Source organism: Saimiri boliviensis, chromosome 14 (genome assembly GCF_048565385.1).
Source record: "Saimiri boliviensis isolate mSaiBol1 chromosome 14, mSaiBol1.pri, whole genome shotgun sequence".
NCBI classification, from domain to species: Eukaryota; Metazoa; Chordata; class Mammalia; order Primates; family Cebidae; genus Saimiri; species Saimiri boliviensis.
The window spans coordinates 28,262,430-28,281,711 of NC_133462.1; the positions used below are offsets into that span (position 1 = coordinate 28,262,430).

Consider the following 19,282-nt stretch of genomic DNA (forward strand, 5'->3'; position numbering starts at 1 on the left):
GGCTGCATTGTGCCATCATACTTCAGCCTGGGAAACAGAGTGAGACTCTGTCTCCACAAAAAATAAATATTTTATTTTATTTTTATTTTTTATTTTCTGAGACAGAGTCTCACTCTGTCATTCAGGCTGGAGTACAGTGGTGCGATCTTGGCTCACTGCAACTTCTGCCTCCTGGGTTTGAGATTCTCCTGCCTAAGCCTCCCCAGTAGCTGGCATTACAGGCTTCTGCCACCACAGAGCTGGCTAATTTATGTATTTTTAGTACAGACAGGGTTTCACCATGTTGGCCAGGATGGTCTTGATCTCTTGACTTCGTGATCTGCCCACCTTGGCCTCCCAAATTTTCCTGGGATTACACATGTGAGCCACTGCTCTTGGCCTGATTTTTTTTTTTTTTTTTGAGATGGAGTTTCGCTCTTGTTACCCAGGCTGGAGTGCAATGGTGCAATCTCGGCTCACCGCAACCTCCGCCTCCTGGGTTCAGGCAAGTCTCCTGCCTCAGCCTTCTGAGTAGCTGGGACTACAGGCACGCGCCACCATGCCCAGCTAATTTTTTGTATTTTTTGTAGAGGTGTGTTTCACCATGTTGACCAGGGTGGTCTCAATCACTTGACCTCATGTTCCACCTGCCTTGGTCTCCCAAAGTCTTGGGATTACAGGCGTGAGCCACCACGCCCGGCCCGATTTTTTTTTTTTTTTTGACACGGGGTCTTGCTCTGTCGCCCAGACTGGAATGCGGTGGCATGATCTTGGCTACCTATGCCTCCCGGGTTCAAGCAATTCTCCTGCGTCAGCCTCCTGAGTAGCTGGGACTAGAGGCATGCACCAACACGCCCAGCTAATTTTTGTATTTTCTTTTTTTTTTTTTTTAGTAGAGATGAGGGTTTTACCATGTTGGCCATGCTTGCCTAGAACTTCTGACCTCAGGTGATCCTCCTGCCTTACAGCTTCCCGAAGTGCTGGGATTTTTTGCTTCACCCAGCAAAACAATTTTTTTTTTTTTTTTTTTTTTTTGAGATGGAGTTTCGCTCTTGTTACCCAGGCTGGAGTGCAATGGCGCGATCTTGGCTCACCGCAACTTCCGCCTCCTGGGCTCAGGCAATTCTCCTGCCTCAGCCTCCTGAGTAGCTGGGATTACAGGCACGTGCCACCACGCCCAGCTAGTTTTTTTGTATTTTTAGTAGAGACGGGGTTTCACCATGTTGACCAGGATGGTCTCGATCTCTCGACCTCGTGATCCACCCGCCTCGGCCTCCCAAAGTGCTGGGATTACAGGCTTGAGCCACCGCGCCCGGCCCAACAATTTTTTTAAATAAATGGAATCCTCTTGTCATATCGTTTTGGTATAAGGAGAACAAGGTGCCAAGAAAAAAAAATCCTATGAGCGAAGGAGCTGAGTGGGACCCAGGGGTCACTTCCTTTGGTGGGCACCAGAGGATGCTCTGGAGAATACCCTGGACAGATTAGGTCACTTTTCCTGGAGAGCAAGTGGCTCAAGAAGCAGCATGGTGGCAGGTGGGCAAAGTGTTAGGGGCATTTGGATCCAGCACCCGGCTCTGAGACACCTGCTCGGATTCCTTTAGGGTCAGGCCTGAATCAATCAGTCAGTCAGGACCTGGGCCCGTGTCCGGAGTGCCCCGGCCCCCTGGGCACCTGCTGTTGGGTCACACATTATACAGGAGACTCAGGGACTGACCCTGGCCAGCGGGCACTGGCATCAGTTGACCCAGCTGCCGTGTATTCTGGCCTGGTTGTACCACCGTCACCCACGAGTGCGGTTCTGGGCATGCGGGTCTTGGTCTAGTGGGGGAGGAAGGACAATGGCTCTGGTCTGGGGACTTGGAGATTTGATTTCTTTCCTGAACACAGGGGCCCAGGTCCTTTCTGTGCCCTCAGTGTCCCCCTGGATGTGCTTTCAGATGTCAGCTGTGTGCAAGGGCAGCAGACTCACCCCCCATAAATGCAACAAGCAGCCTAGCAGCCCTGGTAGCCTCCCAGTGTCCTCTGAGGAGTGGCCAGACAGGAGAGGACCAGGGCCAGAGCCTGCAGCCCCGACCTGAGTCACCTGACTGTGCCATTAGGGACACAATTCCCCAGACGCCTGGGTCTTGGTGGCTGCCCCGCTGAAGCTGGAACGTTGTCCGGCTCTGATCAGCTTGCCGAAGTAGGGGCTTCCTTTTGGTCTTTTTTTTTTTTTTTTTTTTTTTTTTTGAGATGGAGCTCGCTCTGTCGCCCAGGCTCGAGTACAGTGCTGTGATCTCAGCTCACTGCATCCTCTACCTGCTGGGTTCAAGTGATTCTCCTGCCTCAGCCTCCCTAGCAGCTGGGACTACAAGTGCACGCTACCATGCCCAGCTAATTTTTTGTATTTTTAGTAGAGACAGGATTTCACCGTGTTCACTGGGATGGTCTTAATCTCCTGACTTCAAGATCCATCCACCTTGGCCTCTCGAAGTGCTAGGATTACTGGTGTGTGTCACCAACCCCGGCCTTTTTTTTTTTTGAGACAGAGTTTTGCTCTTGTTGCCTAGGCTGGAGTGCAATGGCGTGACCTTGGCTCACTGCAACTTCTACCTCTGGGGTTCAAACAATTCTTCTGCCTCAGCCTCCCAAGTAGCAGGGATTACAGGTGCCCACCACCACAGCCAGCTGATTTTTTGCATTTTTAGTAGAGACAGAGTTTCACCATGTTGGCCAGGCTGGTCTTGAACTCCTGACCTCAAGTGATCCGCCCGCCTCAGCCTCCTAAAGTGCTGGATTACAGGCATGAGCCACCGTGCCCGGCCCTTCTTTCGGTTTTGTCAGAACATCCCACCTCCTTCCCTGTGGTTGTCCTCCACCTACTGTGTGACACTCCCTTCTAGCAGATGGTCAACACTCATTCCCTTCTGAGACCCGTCATTAGGGGAAGCATGTCCACCCTCTGAGGGCATCAGACATTGTCTGATGTGCTCTCTCCTGTGTTCCCAGAGTCCAGCACACAGTAGGTGCTTAACACATGTTTGGCAAGTAAAGGAGGGAATGGTGTTGCTCTGACAACGGGAGAAGCCTGGGAATTGTCTTCTCCAACTCGCCAGTCACAGGAGTGGTGTGAAGGTCACCCACATCCCTGAGGATGAGCACAGAGCCCGGCCAGACTGGGGTCTGGCGACGTCCAGCCCAGTCTTCCTAGCCGATCAGAGGTTCCCACCCACCCTACCTGGTGAGGACACTGCCCGGGCAGCTCATGCCGCTCCTGGGTCGCCATGCCCCCTGGTGGCCAAGGCCGGAGCAGGACACGGGCCGCAAGTAGCAACTAGGGACACATGCAAATGAAGACAGAGTTGGAGATACACTTCCGGTTTAGGACAGCCCTTGTGAGCAGTTTGTGCTTAACCCTTTAGGGGAGCATTCGTGCCCAGAACCTTGGAGTAGCAGGACAGCGCCAGGGCCACTCGGAGACTCTCTCTGGACAGAGCCTGCCTAACTACAGATGGAGCCTCAACCTCGCGCTGCAGAAACACTGAGTGTAAGGAACTGTGGTTAGAGACAGCATTCAAAACAAACACACACTAACAAAGTGGACCATCCTGGGCCGGGCAGGGTGGCTCACACCTGTAATCCCAGCACTTTGGGAGGCAGATGGGCCTCTGCTTGTCTGTCTGGAGGAGGTGATATGCAAGCTGATGAGGAAAGATAAGCAGAGTCTACCTTAACTGAAAAGACTACCTGGGCTGAGCTGGTAGGGATGGGGTGAGGGTGCTGTGTTCACCATGTGGGAACTCAAAACACTCACACAGGGCTGACATGGAGGCTCACGTCTGTAACCCCAGCACTTTGGGAGGCCAAGGTGGGAGGATCGCTTGAGCTCAGGAGTTCCAGACCGGCCTGGCCAACATGGTGAAACCGTCTCTACTAAAACATACAAAAAATTAGCTGGGCATGGTGGCAGGTGCCTGTAGTCCCAGTTACTTGGGAGGCTGAGGCAGGAGAATCACTTGAACCCAGGAGGCGGAAGTTGTAGTGAGCCGAGATTGCGCCACTGCACTCCAGCGTGGGCGACAATGCAAGACTCTGTCTAAAAAAACCAAAAAACCACCAAGCAAAAAATGGGCATGGTGGCACGTAACTACAGTCCCAGCTACTTGGGAGGCTCGCCTGGGGTCAGGTGTTTGAGGCTGCAGTGAGGCTCAAGTGATTGCGCCACTGACTCTAGCCTGGGCAAGAGTGAGACTCTAAACAACACATGGCAAAACAAAAAACGTTGCACATCCAACTGAGCCCCTTGGGCTCCAGGCTAAGATGACCTGTGTATCTCTCATGAGGAACTGAGGCAGCATGAGGGCCCTCACACCTGGTGTGTATGCTGAGTGGCCCCGTCTGTGCACAGTAGACACAGGCAAAGCCCAGAATTGAAGACACCTGCTCCAGCCAAAACTCATAGGGCCGTTTTCAGAGCAGCACTATTCACAGTTGCCACAAGGGGGAAGCAACATTCACAGTTGCCACAAGGGGGAAGAATATCCATTAAAGGATGGATAAGGCTGGGCGACGTGGCTCACGCTGGTAATTCCAGCACTTTGGGAGGCTAAGGCAGGCGGATCACTTGAGTCCAGGAGTTCGAGACCAGCTTGGGCAACAAGGTGAAACTCCCGTGTCTAAAAAATTTAGAAAAATTAGACTGGCATGGTGGTGCATGCTTGTCATCCCAGCTTCATGTGCTGATGGAGCATGGGGTTCCCTCCCTTCTAGGTGAGGCTGGACCAGAGGAAAATGATCAATGGAGGGGGATGGGGACTTAGGCTTCCATCATGTCCCCTGGCTCAGATTTGGAGACCGTATCCTCATGCTGTCAGCTGAAGATCCTGCCACAGAGGGGACTCCCACAGGCATGGCAGGGAGGGTGGCAGCTGTCTTTGGGATGGCTCGAAAAGGGAACAGAGGAAACAACAAAGACACAGCGCATGGCTCCTGTAAGTCATTTTACTTTGAATATATAGGAAACGAAATCCACAAACAGGAAGCTATGTTCTATGGTTACGTCTTTTAAACAATGTTCTGTATTTACAAATTGTTTTTTTTTTTTCCCTAAGTAAAAGCACCAGCTGAAAAGTTATAGGCTGCTAAAACCGTTACGATATTACAAACCCATTAAAAGACATTATGCCAAACATACTTATTAAAAACCTTAACAAAACGAAGAGACAACGCAACCAACAAATTGAGCCACCATGCTGGGCTGGGTGGCAGGTCCGATTTCGCTGCCTGTGTTTCTGATGAACAGGGCTGGGAGTGCTTACCCCAGGGAGAGGACTCTCGCCCACCAGCAGGCAACTATGGGGACAGAGCTGGGGAGAGGCAGCTGTGTCTGAAGGAAACACATAGGCCTCACTTCCTGCCGTGGGTGGCCTCCTGGGCAGACCCCCCAACCTGCAGGCCACAGGACAAGAGCAGAGGTGTACAGGAGGGTCTGGCCAACTTTCAGCTGTTCATCTGCCGACGGAATGCCTTTCTGCAACCTCCTTATCCTCGTACACCAAAGGGTCTGGAGTTTTTGTTTTTTCCTAGACACTTAGCTATAGGACAGTGTGATGTGTCCTCAGGGATTTGCTGTCTGCCTTCCATTGTTTTATTTTTGCTTGTTTTTGAGACAAGGTCTCACTGCCGCCCAGGTTGGAGCGCAGTGGCCATCAGGCTTTCTGCAGCCTCAATCTCCCGGGCTCAAGTGATTCTCCTGCTCCCCAGTTAGCTGGGACTATAGGCATGTGTCACTGTAACTGGCCTCTATTCTTGCAATTGAATGAGATGGTATGAGGCGCTGAGTGACCCACAGGAAGGTACTTGTCAAAAGCTTTGTGTCACCAGATGTGGCCATAGAAGGAGGTTCAAAGCTCACACACACGCACACACACAGACGCACATGATTTGGCTTCCATAAAGCTCGAGTAGAATATTAAATATCGAGTACTGAGTTTTTAATTGTAAACTTAAGATCTCCTCCTTAACTTTACATATACATAGATAACAGGGTGGTCATGAAAAGCACTTTAACATCAGGGCAGATGTTAAGTTCTGAGGTTCTGTTTTCAACTGCTCTACATACAAAATGCCCTACAAGCAAAGAAAGGCTTAAATAAATAGATGGGGACGAACATGACGCACGCTGTGGTGACGTGAGTGTGGTGTGCAGGGGTTGGACAATGCGGGGCCCAGGTGGGCAGGAGCATATTGTGGAGACACAGGTGGTGGCATCTCAGGGATGAAGGGGAGGACCTGGGAGGCTTCTTCAAGGTGGAGCCGGCAGAGGCCATGGCTTGGAAGTTGGGACAGGGACAGCTTGTGGGCCAGTGCCACACGCTCTCCTACTGGTCTCATGGCCCTGGAGGCAGCACTGGGTAGCACAGACAGGGCCAGGCTCTCCCCTGGTGACCCAGAGATGGTGGTGGTCCATCCCCGTCCCTCTGACCAGCCTGTCACTGGTGCTGATGTCAGCCTGGCTGTGGGTGGTAGCCAGTGAGGAACGGGGTTATTGACAGCCCTGCCTTTGGCTAAGGCACACCCAGCCTAGGGATCCTGAGCAGCTGACCCAAGCAATCCAGCGTCCCTTCAGTCACAGACGCGGAAGCTCCCAGAGGCAGCTCCACAGAGCAAGGGTAAGAAGACCTGAAACCACCACCTACCCTGCCGAGCAGGACCCCCACCACCTGCAGCAGGGAAAGGCTCCTGGGTTCCAGAAGCTGGAGGTGGTGTCTTGAGCCCTGGCACCTACTGCTGATGTCTTAACCCCTGATCCCACCTCCCAATGGCACATGGTAACCTGATTATCTAAAAGTGGGTAAAACCAAACACTGCTCTCTGGACCCAGCAGAAGCTCCCTGGGGCCTGGCTAGGGAGGGGGTTTCACACTGTGCCCCAGAGGCCTGGCAGGGGAGACAGGGAGGGTAGGGGACCAGGAGGCTGAGCCACTGCCCACAGACATCCTCTACAGGGAAGGCCACAGATCTGCCAGGAACAAAGTCCCTGTGCTCCAGATCTGGGGGTGGGGCCATGCCACGCACCCTAAGCTAGCTGAGGAGGTGATCTTAAATTTGGGAGAGGAGCTGCTCCCCTACTTTGTGCCCCTCAGCAGCCAAAGGATGGAAGAAGGTGGCTGGTGCAACAGGAGCTCCAGCTTCAGCTCCATGGATCTTCACTGCACACCCATGTGCACACACACGCACACCCGTGTGCACACACACGCACACCCATGTTTATGGTCACCTGCACCCCCCATGGTGGGATGGCGAGTCCAGTCAAGGTGCAGATGTTTGGAAGCTGAGTTCCTGTGTCCCTGAGGGTTCCTGACCAGAGGCCCCAGCTGCTGCAGGACCGATGCTGGAGAGAAAGCTGGGAAAAGTGCTGGGATCTGTGCTTCGTCCCGCAGGCGGGCCATCACTTCTTCCCTCCAAATTCAGGCCAGAAACTGGCATCCGCGCTCTGGAAACTGCCTTGAGCAGAGGAAACACTCCACCTGCTCGGCATCAAGGCCTGGGCGATGGAGTCAGGCATGGTGCCCCTGGGGCACCACCTACCCTGGCACACAGGATCAGGATCTGCCAGGGGCCTGCACCCTGCTCCTGGCCAACATGACCCAGATGCAGAGGCAGGACTGAGGCACTGAGGTCCACTCTGAAGGGTGGCTCTGGAGAGATGGCGCCTGAGTGCCACCTGTGAGCCTCTGCACTGGGGGCCCAGTGCGAGGTGGCAACGGCTGCCACCCCACCTGGGAGGGCAGGGACTGGCCCCGCACATTCCCAGGAATTGGAAGCTCTATAGACAGTCAGGAAGGAAGCATGCCTCAGGGGCAAGCTTGAGTGCCACCTGGGTGGAAGCCGGAGACACGCAGGCCCTGCGGAGCTGGACGGCCCCATCCGGGCCTCACAGGAGGCTGGCCAGGCTGGTGTTGGGTCCATTCTGAGCTTGGAACTGCACGGGAGGTGGACCGTCCGTCCACTGTGGGGAGGAGAGGACATGCGAGTGAGGCACTGTGGGCCGTTCCCAGGGAAGAGGAGGCTGGAATGCTACCCTCCTTGGGCTGCTCACCCAGCCAGGACTCTGTTCTCCACGCCCCAGTCCAACGAGCCCCAGGAGGCACCTGTGTCCCCTGCTTGGGTGGGGGTGCCTGCAGCCGTCTCCCCCACTAGAGGGCGCTCCTGAGGCTGCGTTAGGGTTTGTTGGACAAAGACAAATAGGGGCCAAGCTGTACTTTCCTCTTACAAGTGGGGAGCCCGCTGGTCCGAGATCCCATCCCCACGCACCCCACACCCGTACCGTGATGAGGTTGTGTTCGGGGAGGCTGCAGGCCTCAATGTGGTCCTGAAGCAGCTGCTGCGAGAAGTTCTGGTGCATCTGAGCGGCCTCATGGGCATCCATGGCGTTCCCACAGGCTTTATTCAGGTCTGAGAGTGCGACATGAGCATGGGGGCCTGCCTTGCCCTGTCACTGCCCAGGCCCTCCCACTGGGTGCAGGTGGAACCCCAAGGTCAAGTCCCAGCTGCGCCAGTTGATGTCTGGGTGCCTGGCATGTCACTGGCCCTGAGCCCCATGTTGGGATCACAAAGCCCATGTGTGAGCCGCCCTCATAGGGCAGAACAGGGCTGGCTGGGCAGTGAAAGCCCAATGCCAGGCTCCCCAGCAGCCCTCCAGGGAGCCCATGGCCTGCCCTCAGGCAAACAAGTGCTCACTGGGGCACAATGCCCGACACTGACCCTGAGGCAGCGGCCCAGGGAGCCCACTGCACATGGAGCACCCCACCTCCTGTCACCTCCCCAGGGCCCCGGCTGAGTCTCTGGACCTGTTTCCTAATCTGGAAATGGAGGAGCTGCGGTAACAGCACTGATGATGCCCACTGAGTGCCTGCCCTGCTCCTGGGTACACTGGCCAGCCCTACCTAACAGGCATGGCCGCTGTCTGCTTTCCCGGGAAGGAGCAAGGCTGAGAGAGCCATGGCTCACAGCCCAAGTCTACCAGGTGCCAAGTAGCAGCCTCTGGGTCCTGTAGAGACTGAACCAGACCCTGAGTCAAGCAGATGCCACAAATGCACCCAGTGACCTCAACCAGGGCCTCCTGGAGGAGCACCCCTACCTATGCAGGAACTGGGGCTGTAGCCCACTGAGGCCCAGTCCCAGCCACGGCTGAGCAGGACGTGCACAGCAGCCCTGATCTCTGGGGAGGGCCAGGCTGAGGACGGGGAGGAGGGGCGGCCACTGCACTGACCTCTCAGCAGTGCCGATGACCACAGCTGTACCGACATGTCTGGGATCTTGCTGGCCAGCTGCATGGCGGGAACCACCATGTTGTTACTCTCCTGTCAACCAAGAGCAGTGAGAAGGAGTGAGGAGCCCGGACCCCACTTGCCGAACCCAGTCCAGGTTGGGGTGGGGATATCCTGGAATCCATCTACCGAATCCAGCCCAGGCTGTGCCCTCCTTCTGTATCTGGTGAACTCTTATGCCTACCTCGGAGCCCATCTCAAATAGCCCTCTCCGAAATACCACTGAAAAACAAACTGCCCTCACTCCTGGCTTTGCAGCTACCTCCTCACAGGGGCATGGACAATGGACAACTCTGGGTGCTTCTGCCTTTTCAAGTGAAGAAAAAGCATTGATGGCAATTAGCCCTGGACCCACAATGGAGGCTGATCGGAAACGCAGATTCATTCAGGGTTCCAGGTCCTGAGAGGGCAGCAGCCCCTCCAGTTTGCCTTCTATACCTGAGTTGGCTCTCATGGGAGGCCCCACAGACGGGAACCAGCATGCAGAAATCCTCTGATCCCTACTCCCTGCCTCATGACTACACAGGGCCACCCCCACTTGCAGCCCTAGAATCCTCAGGATGTGGCAGAAGAACTCAGTAAGAGCCATCAGGGGCCATAGATGCCCGTCCCTGTCGCCACGGGGAGGGCCTGGAGCCGGCAGACAAGAGCCTGTGCCACACAGACTACAGGGCGACCAGCAGCACTGGTCTGACTGTCCGGGCCAAGGACTCTAAGCCCCGTCAGCCTGGATGTGGCGTTCAGGTAAGGCGTGGAGAATTCCCTAGATGGTGACTTTGGCAGCCTCGGGAGCACTTGGGAAGCCAAGATGGACACATCCCCAAAGCCAACTCCTGAGACCTGGCTTCAACGCCACCAGATACTCCTCCAGAGTGCAGGGATGCTTCTCCAGAGACACAAAGCCCAACAACTCTATGCTGTCCTGTGGCTGCACCTTGAAAGTGAGGTCCAGGTGGGTCTTAGAGATTTTAAAATTCACCAAGCCCTTCTGAAACTTCAAGCAAGAAAAACTGCTCTCCTCTGCTAGGCCTGTGGGTGGTTGGCTTGTTGGGATCTGGGCTGGGCACTCTGCAGAAAGCCAAGGGCCTCTGTCTGAAAACAGCCTGGGGAATGAGAGTCCTCCCTCAGCTCTCCCAATAGCTTGGGATGCCCCACAGAATCTGGTTTTGAAGACTTGAGTGATCCTGGGAGGTTGTCCTATGCCTGTGGATATTCTAGCCTAACAGGCCCAGGACAGGGCATCCCAAGCTCTTCTGGGCCCCTGGACCCTCACCTGAGCCCATCTTGGCTATTCAGCCTTCTGCTCTGGCACTTGTGCGCCGGCTGCTGTGGTGCCCATCTCTGCGGTAGCTCCTGCCTGGTCAACCTTGCCCTGTCTACACCAATACCATCCAGGCAACCAAGGCTGCTGCCTTTCTGGATGCCCCCAGCCTCACCTCACAGGACTGACTTGGCTGTGTCTGGCCATGTCTCCCTGAGATCTGGAGTCACTTGAGGCCAGGACCTTGGTCTGAGGGTTCTTGGGAGCTGCCTGTCTCCTGACAAGGGCCCAGGAACACAGGGAGCAGAGGGAGATTCCTAAACGAGCTCTGTGAGACGCCCGGCGAAACCTAAATTGTGGGCCGGGGCCGGCAGCCAACGGGCTGCTCCACCCTCCTTTCCTGCTCCAGGGGTCTTCTACACAAACAGGAGCCAGTGATGTCTGGGTTCAAGTCCTGGGACTGCAGTGTGGGGCTGTGTGACCTTAGTCTTCCCATCTGACATAACCCCAGGCTACCTGCACTGTCCAGTGGGGACACGCAGCCCTTACTGTGCTCAGAGGCTGAGGAGAGAGGGACAGCACATTCTAGAAGGAGCCAGCTACAGGTTTTGACAGGGTGGTGGCATCCCCGGAGTTGAGGCCAAGGCCCACCAGGACCCGATATGCAGGGCCCATTTGCTGGCCTCTGCAAAGGCTTACCACACAGTTGTGTGTCTGTGCAGGTGGGGGTGGGGGGGAAGGCGGCACCAGGTTTGTTAATAGTGTCCATGCTGAGGGAGCCCTCAGACCACATGAAACTTTACAGGCCAAGACACACATCCTGCATTATCTGTGCCATGGACATAGCTACAGTGAGGATGGCTAAACTACAGAGCAGATGCTGCTTCAAAACACTCACTGCCATTAAAAAAAAAAAAAAGCCGGGCGCGGTGGCTCACGCCTGTAATCCCAGCACTTTGGGAGGCGGAGGCGGGTGGATCACAAGGTCAAGAGATCGAGACCATCCTGGTCAATATGGTGAAACCCTGTCTCTACTAAAAATACAAAAAATTAGCTGGGCATGGTGGCGCGTGCCTGTAATCCCAGCTACTCGGGAGGCTGAGGCAGGAGAATTGCCTGAACCCAGGAGGCGGAGGTTGCGATGAGCCGAGATCGCGCCATTGCACTCCAGCCTGGGTAACAAGAGCGAAACTCCGTCTCAAAAAAAAAAAAAAAAAAGCTTCTAAATTATCCGGTGGCTCAGGCCTGTAATCCCAACACTTTGGGAGGCCGAGGTGGGCAGATCACCTGAGGTCTGGAGTTTGAGACCAGCCTGACCAACATGGCGAAACCCTGTCTCTACTCAAAATACACAATTTAGCCAGGTGTGGTGGCATGCACCTGTAATCCCAGCTACTCGGGAGGCTGAGGCAGGCTAACCACTGGAACCTGGGAGGTGAAGGTTGCAGTGAGCCAAGATCATGCCATTATACTCCAGCATGGGCAACAGAGCAATATTCTCTTTTTTTTGTAACCATATACAAAAAACTCAAGAAAGACTCCATCTAAAAAAAAAAAAAAAAATTACCAAACAGGCTGAGAAGCAAAACCTCCACGTGGGAGGGGTGGGCAGTGGGAAGGGCTGGATGACAGAAGACATGTAATTTTTTTCTGTTCTGCTTCTCAGCCTTCTAATAATGAACATGCCATATTTTATAATCTAGAAAAATAACAAGTTTTTTTTTTTTTTTTTTTTTTTTTTGAGACAGGGTCTCGCTATGTTGTCTAGGCTGGAGTACAGTAACATGATCACAGCTCATGCAGCCTCAACCCCCTGGGCTCAAGAGATCCTCCCACTTCAGCCTCCCAATTAGCTGGGACCACAGGCATGAGTCACCACACCCGGCTCATTTTTTTCCTTGGTTTTTGTAGAGATGGGATCTCACTATGCTGGTCAGGCTGATCTTTTTTGCTTTTGTTTTGAGATGGAGTCTCACTTTGTCACCCAGGCTGAAGTGCAATTGTGGTGTCTCAGCTCACCGCAACCTCTGCCTTTTGGGTTTCAGTGATTCTCCCGCCTCAGCCTCCTGAGTAGCTGGGATTACCGGTGTGTACCACAACACCCGGCTAATTTTCATATTTTTAGTAGAGATAGGGTTTCACTATGTTATAGGCCAGGCTGGTCTTGAACTCCTGACCTAGTGATCTGCCTGCCTCAGCTTCCCAAAGTGCTGGGATTACAGGGTAAGTCACCACACTCTGCCAGGCTGATCTTGAATTCCTACCCTCAAATGATCCTTCCACCTCTGACTCCCAAAGTGTTGGGACTATAGGCCTGAACCACTGTGCCGGGCTGGAAAATAACATTATTATTATTTTTTTAAGAGACAGCATCTCTAGGGCCAGGCGCAGTGGGTCACTAGGACTTTGGGAGGCTGAGGTGGTTGGATTGCTTGAGCTCAGGAGCTCGAGACCAATGTGGGCAACATGGAGACCTGGTCTCTACCAAAAATACAAAAAATTGGCCGGGCGCGGTGGCTCAAGCCTGTAATCCCAGCACTTTGGGAGGCCGAGGCGGGTGGATCACGAGGTCAAGAGATCGAGACCATCCTGGTCAACATGGTAAAACCCCGTCTCTACTAAAAATACAAAAATTAGCTGGGCATGGTGGCGTGTGCCTGTAATCCCAGCTACTCAGGAGGCTGAGGCAGGAGAATTGCCTGAACCCAGGAGGCGGAGGTTGCGGTGAGCCGAGATCGCGCCATTGCACTCCAGCCTGGGTAACAAGAGTGAAACTCCTCCTCAAAAAAAAAAAAAATACAAAAAATTAGCTGAGCATGGTGGCACACACCTGTGGCCCCACCTACTTGGGAGGCTGAGGTGGGAGGATCGCTTGAGCCTGGCGGAGCTATGGTGGCTGTGAGCTGAGCTGAGATCATGCCGCTGCACTGCAACTTGGGTGACGGATTAAGACTTGGCCTTGAAAAAGAAAAAAAAAAAAAAAAGGTCTTGCTAGGTGGTCCAGGTTGGTGGTCTTGAACTCCTGGGATTAAGTGACTCTCCACATCAGCCTCCCAAAGTGATGGGATTACAGGCAATGAGCCACTGTCTGGCCAAAAATATCTTTTTTCTTTTTTTGAGATGAGTCTTCCCCTCACCTAGGCTAGATGGAATGAAGTGGCGTAACCTCAGCTCACTGCAACCTCCGCCTCCTGGGTTTAAGTGATTCTCATGCCTCAGCCTACCAAGCAGCTGGGATTACAAGTGCCCACCACTGTACCCGACTATTTTTGTATTTTTAGTAGAGATGGGGTTTCACTATGTTGGCCAGGCTGGTCTTGAACTCCTGACCTCAGGTGATCCATCCACCTCAGCCTCCCAAAGTGCTGGGATTACAGGTGTGAGCCATTGTGGCTCGCCAAAATGTTTTCTAAAAAATAATCATAAAATAAACAAACAAAAAAGGCTGGGCATGGTGGCTCATGCCTATAATCCCAGCAATTTGGGAGGCTGAGGCAAGTGGATCACCTGAAGTTGGCAGTTCGAGACCAGCCTGACCAATATGGATAAACCCTGTCTCTACTAAAAATACAAAATTACTATCCTGCCTAACACAGTGAAACCCCGTCTTTACTAAAAATACAAAAAATTAGCCGAGGTGTGGTGGTGTGCACCTGTAGTCCCAGCTACTCGGGCAGAGGCAGGAGAATCGCTTGAACCCGGGAGGTGGAGGTTGTAGTGGGCAGAGATCATGCCACTGAACGCCAGACTGGGTGACAGAGCAAGACTCTGTCTCAAAAAAATAAAAAACAACAAAAAAACCCCCCAAACCACACACAGAATTAGCTGGGTGTGGTGATGTATGCCTGTCATCCCAGCTACTCAGGAGGCTGAGGCAGGAAAATCAGTTGAACCGGGGAGGCAGAGGTTGTGGTGAGCAGAGATCGCGCCATTGCACCACTTCAGCCTAGGCCGTAAGAGTGAAACTCCATCTCAAAATTATAAAAAAAAAAAAAGTAAAGAAAATTCAGCCGGGCGCGGTGGCTCAAGCCTGTAATCCCAGCACTTTGGGAGGCCGAGGTGGGTGGATCACGAGGTCAAGAGATCGAGACCATCCCGGTCAACATAGTGAAACCCCGTCTCTACTAAAAATACAAAAAATTAGCTGGGCATGGTGGCACGTGCCTGTAATCCCAGCTACTCAGGAGGCTGAGGCAGGAGAATTGCCTGAACCCAGGAGGCGGAGGTTGCGGTGAGCCGAGATCGCGCCATTGCACTCCAGCCTGGGAAACAAGAGCAAAACTCTGTTTCAAAAGAAAAAAGAAAAAAAAAGAAAATTCAACACCTTGTGAGATCAGGTGGGTGAGAGTAGGTGAGGAATTGACAGGAAGGACTGAGGCGGCTGGTCCTGTCAGAGACCAGCTAGCTTTGGGTGGGGACCAATCCCAGGGGCTACTTGTACCCTGAGAGGACGCTGTGCATGCCAGGCAAGAATGAAATGTTTGGGATTCTGGCTGAGTGGAGGTATCTCCCTTCCCCTTGGGTGTCCACAGGATGGGGTGTCTGTGTCATCCCTGCCAGCTCAGGGCAGCTTCTTTGGCCCTGGCTTCAGCTCCCTGACCCCTGGAGCTCTGCCTGCCTGATGTCTGAGGCCATACCCATTTGGCCCCCTGCCTGCCCCTACACCCTCCGTGGGTGCCCAGCTCCCCTGCCCCTGCCTGTCCAGACTGGCAGCCAGGGTGCCCACCTAGACACACTCTTTGAGGGGCATAGGATGAACAGCACCATGCTGCCTCTAGGCTGCTGGCTGGCTCCTGTCCCTCAGCCAGCCCCACAGGCACCCAACCAAGGGTCCGAGGCCAGGGCACTCACTCGATGGTTTCCCAGCACGTAGAAGATGTGGCCCAGGAGCACAAGGGAGCAGGCCGTGAGCCGGTTCAGGTCCTCGGCATTGGACATCTTCAGAGTTTCCCGCAGAAATCGCCTGACAACGCAGGAGAACGCAGACACTGACGCCTGCAGGACGGGGCCTGGGACACCCTGAGCACAGCCCACCCGCTGCCCTCTGCCCTGCACTCACTTGGCCTCATTGTAGCGTCCCTGGAAGAAGGAGAAGAGCCCGCGCACATAGAAGGCAGCCGCTCGTAGGCAGTGTGAGCTGCGGGGAGAGTGCAGCGTCACGTGGGGGTGGGGATTTAGGTAAAGCAGCAAGTTTACAAAAGGGCGGTGGGCAGGTGGCAGGGGAGGAATTTCCGAGAGCCCCCTGCTGCAGACTGTGTGAGGAGGTGTGTACGGGGTATCAGGGTGCAAAAGGCAGTTGGGGGCCCCACTCAAAGAGCACGGGGAGCCTAGGCCATGTGTGGAGTGGCGCCTGGAGCGGCTCACCTGACAGGGAAGCTGTGGTCTGGGTTGATCCTCTCCAGCAGACTGTAGAGCTAGGGGAGGAAGAGCCAGTCAGCACCATTCTGCATTTTCACAGATGAAAGGTCCCCCCCAACACACTGCAGTACATGGGCGTTTCTCTACACTCCTGTAGGGACTGTGGCTGATCAGGCAGAGCCTGGTGACTGACCAGCAAGAGTGGTCTCTGGTGAGAAAGGCCAGGGGCAGGACCCTCACACCCTCAACCGGCCCTGCCTGTGCCACCCTGTCCTGTGGTAGGTGATGGGGGCCTGGGTGTCCAGGAGGCCTCTGTGTGGTCAGAGTGACACTGAGGGGCAGTGGGCAGATTGGCAGGCTGGGGCCCGTGAGCCCTGTGGGCTGGTGGGGGTGAATGGAATCTCTCTGGAGGTATGGGGACCCAGTGAGGCTCTGATGGGGGCGTGATCTAGTATTTTAGATGCCCTCTGGCTGCAGAGGCTCAAGGGAGCCAGGCTCCTCCTCAACACTGTGAGCCCACATCTGGCATCAGATGACACAGCCAGGGCTGGATCATGGCTCACTGTAGCCTCAACCTCCTTAGCTCAAGTGATTTCTCCTGTCTCAGCCTCCCTAGTTGGGACCACAGGCCCACACACCCACACTGGGTTATTTAATAAATTTTTTTGTAGAGATGGGTTCTCACTATGTTGTCCAGGTCTTTAACTCCTGACCTCAAGGGATCCTCCTGCCTTGGCTTCCCAAAGTGCTGGGATTACAGGCCTGAGACACTTTGGAGGCAGACTCTGAGGGTTGAAAGGGAGACTAGGACTGAGGGACATCCTAGGGCTGAGGGACATCCTAGGGCTGAGCGACATCCTAGGACTGAGCGACATCCTAGGGCTGAGGGACATCCTAGGGCTGAGGGACATCCTAGGGCTGAGGGACATCCTAGGACTGAGCGACATCCTAGGGCTGAGGGACATCCTAGGGCTGAGGGACATCCTAGGGCTGAGAGGGATCCCAGGGCTGAAGAGGTAATCCCGGGGGCTGATAAGAAGATCCTAGGGCTGAGTGAGGATCCCAAGGCTGATGGAAGATCCTAGGGCTGAGAACTGCAGAGGGAACCTGACTCTTGTAAGCACTGGCTCAGAAGTCCACGTGACGGTGCTTGGCCTATGAGGACAACCCTAGGCGCCCCTACCCAACACTCGAGCCAGTTAGAGCCCCTGACCCTGCAGGGGCACCAGTACAACCTGGGTACAAGGTGCCTCAGCTGCTGCCCCTTGGACTGGGCCTCAAGGCCTGGCCGATATCCTATAGCAGAATGCTTGGGCTACAAGACTTTGTCTGTGGGATGCATACAGCTTGGTTTCTTTGCCAGAGAGAAGTGTTCTGTGGCTATGGGAATGTCGTTGTCCCAGACCTGGCCTCCCTCGATCCACCTCTGGGTCACCCTGTGTGCCTCTGTGTCGAGTGCAGCCCATCCCTCAAAAGGTGAACACCCTGGGGTTTGCTGTCAGCTGAGATTTGCTGGTGCCCAGGACAACCCCCTGGTTCCCCAAAAAGAAGAGAACGGAGAGAAAGGATACCAAACATGAAGCATGTCACCTACTACCTCTTGGTGCCTATTTCCTTCCCGTATATACACACTCGCCAGGTTGGTGACGATGAAGGCCCACAGCTCCTGGTGGTTGGTGAGCTGCAACGGGAGATAGGGACATTAGGAGGCTGGGCCGGGTGCTGTGACCCACATGGCAGTGTCAGAGCCACCCACAATCTCCACGGAGACTAATTCAGAAAAGACTTGTTCTTTTCATTTCAAATACACCTGCCTTGCCTCCTAAACCCAAGGGTAACACAGCTATCAATTCTTCTCATTATAAACCATTGTCTGCCTTACAGAGCAGTTAGAGAACAGAGAAGAGGAAAACCGGAGGCCAGGCGCGGTGGCTCATGCCTGTAATCCCAGCACTTTGGGAGGCTGAGGCGGGCGGATCACGAAGTCAAGAGATAGAGACCATCTTGGCCAACATGGTGAAACCCCATCTCTACTAAAAATACAAGAAATAGCTGGGTGTGGTGGCACGCGCCTGCACTCATGAAGTCCCAGCTACTCAGGACGTTGAGGCAGGAGAACTGCTTGAACTGGGGAGGAGGCTGCAGTGAGCCGAGATCACACCACTGCACTCCAGCCTGAGTATCAAGAGAGAGATTCTGTCTCAAAAAAACAAACAAACAAATCAGCCACGCCGATCCCATCCTCAGAACATGCTGGGTTTTGGTCCATTTTCTGCTGTCTCTCAGGACAGAGACCTGGTGAACCCTTCCTCCAGGCCAGCAACCTGTGGGACCCAGGTGTCCACTGCCATTGAGGCACATGCTGGTCCTGGGTGGGGATTCCTCTTCATGGGGGGAGGAGAGGAAGAGGGGAGCTATTGTTCCAGAGGGGACCAGTACAGGCCCCGCTCCAGAGATGGGTAATGCTGTGTCGGGGGCCAGAAATGCTGGGGATGACAGGTGGTGGATGGACCATGGCCCCTGGCTCTTGTTGGGAAATGAGATCATCAAGACAGGGACCACTCTATGTGGCTCAAGCCCTGCCCAGACCCTGGTTCCCAGTGGGGCTGGGCAAGAGGTAGAGTGAGCCCAGGAAGTACAGACCCCACTGGAACAGACCCTCTCCTGTTGCACAGCCAGGAGGCCCAGAGGATCTCCTGAACCAAGCACGAATGCTCTGAGACACAGCAAGGTGGGGGATATTTGTTGCAGGACCACAGGAGGTGGCGCGTGTGTTTGGGGTTAGTGGGTATGGGGTTGCATCCTGGCCACATCACTCCTGGGTGGGCCATGAAAAAGAAGCTCTTTTGACCCTGGGGTGAGTACTCCTTAGGGTACATGGCCTTGGGAAGCTTGACAGGGAACCAAGCCAGCCGCAGCAACCACTTATGGGGAGTGAGACGCAGAGATGGCAGGATGGCAAGGCATGAAGGGAATCCTGGCCCTGCTGCCATCAGAGTGAGCCACAGTTCTGGGAGTGAGGCAAGGGGCAGAGGAGTGAGTGCTTAGCCGGCCCTTCCCACCCAAACATGCTGTCTGTATGTCAGGGCTCCTGTGTACCTGAGGCCAGTGGCAGGGGTGGCAGTACCCACAGGTCTGTACCCTGTCCCACAGTCAGGGTGCAGGCAGAACTCCCCGGTGACCTTGCTTGAGTGGCAGACAGAGCCGCCCCTGCTCCCTGACACCTCTCCTCAGGGCCCTTCCTAGAATCACCAGGAAAAAGGCGTCCATAGCCCTATTTCCTGTGAGGAGGTTGGGGCTGAGGTGGGGACACGATGGTCCCGCTCTGGGCTGCTTCCAGCCTTCTTCCAGGGCCTGGCAGGGCCCCCATC

General features: G+C 54.5%; 1 protein-coding gene across 3 annotated transcripts in view; it reads right to left on the minus strand.

Moving 5' to 3' along the window:
• Window positions 1–4,944: 4,944 nt before the first annotated feature.
• The window catches only part of MAU2 (MAU2 sister chromatid cohesion factor), a 36,546-nt gene continuing 22,208 nt past the window's right edge, over window positions 4,945–19,282 (minus strand). Inside the window, exons 13-19 of one of the 3 annotated variants that reach the window (XM_003942308.4) lie at window positions 17,506–17,592; window positions 15,918–15,967; window positions 15,613–15,690; window positions 15,405–15,516; window positions 9,235–9,325; window positions 8,290–8,417; window positions 4,945–7,971 (exon numbers count right to left, since the gene is read on the minus strand). In XM_003942308.4, coding sequence (XP_003942357.1) covers window positions 7,897–7,971; window positions 8,290–8,417; window positions 9,235–9,325; window positions 15,405–15,516; window positions 15,613–15,690; window positions 15,918–15,967; window positions 17,506–17,592 — 621 coding nt within the window. In that variant the 3' untranslated portion in view covers window positions 4,945–7,896. Of the gene's footprint in view, window positions 7,972–8,289; window positions 8,418–9,234; window positions 9,326–13,343; window positions 13,512–15,404; window positions 15,517–15,612; window positions 15,691–15,917; window positions 15,968–17,505; window positions 17,593–19,282 lie in introns of those variants that run through there. The other 2 variants (XM_010330174.3, XM_074384347.1) reach the window with 2 other exon arrangements.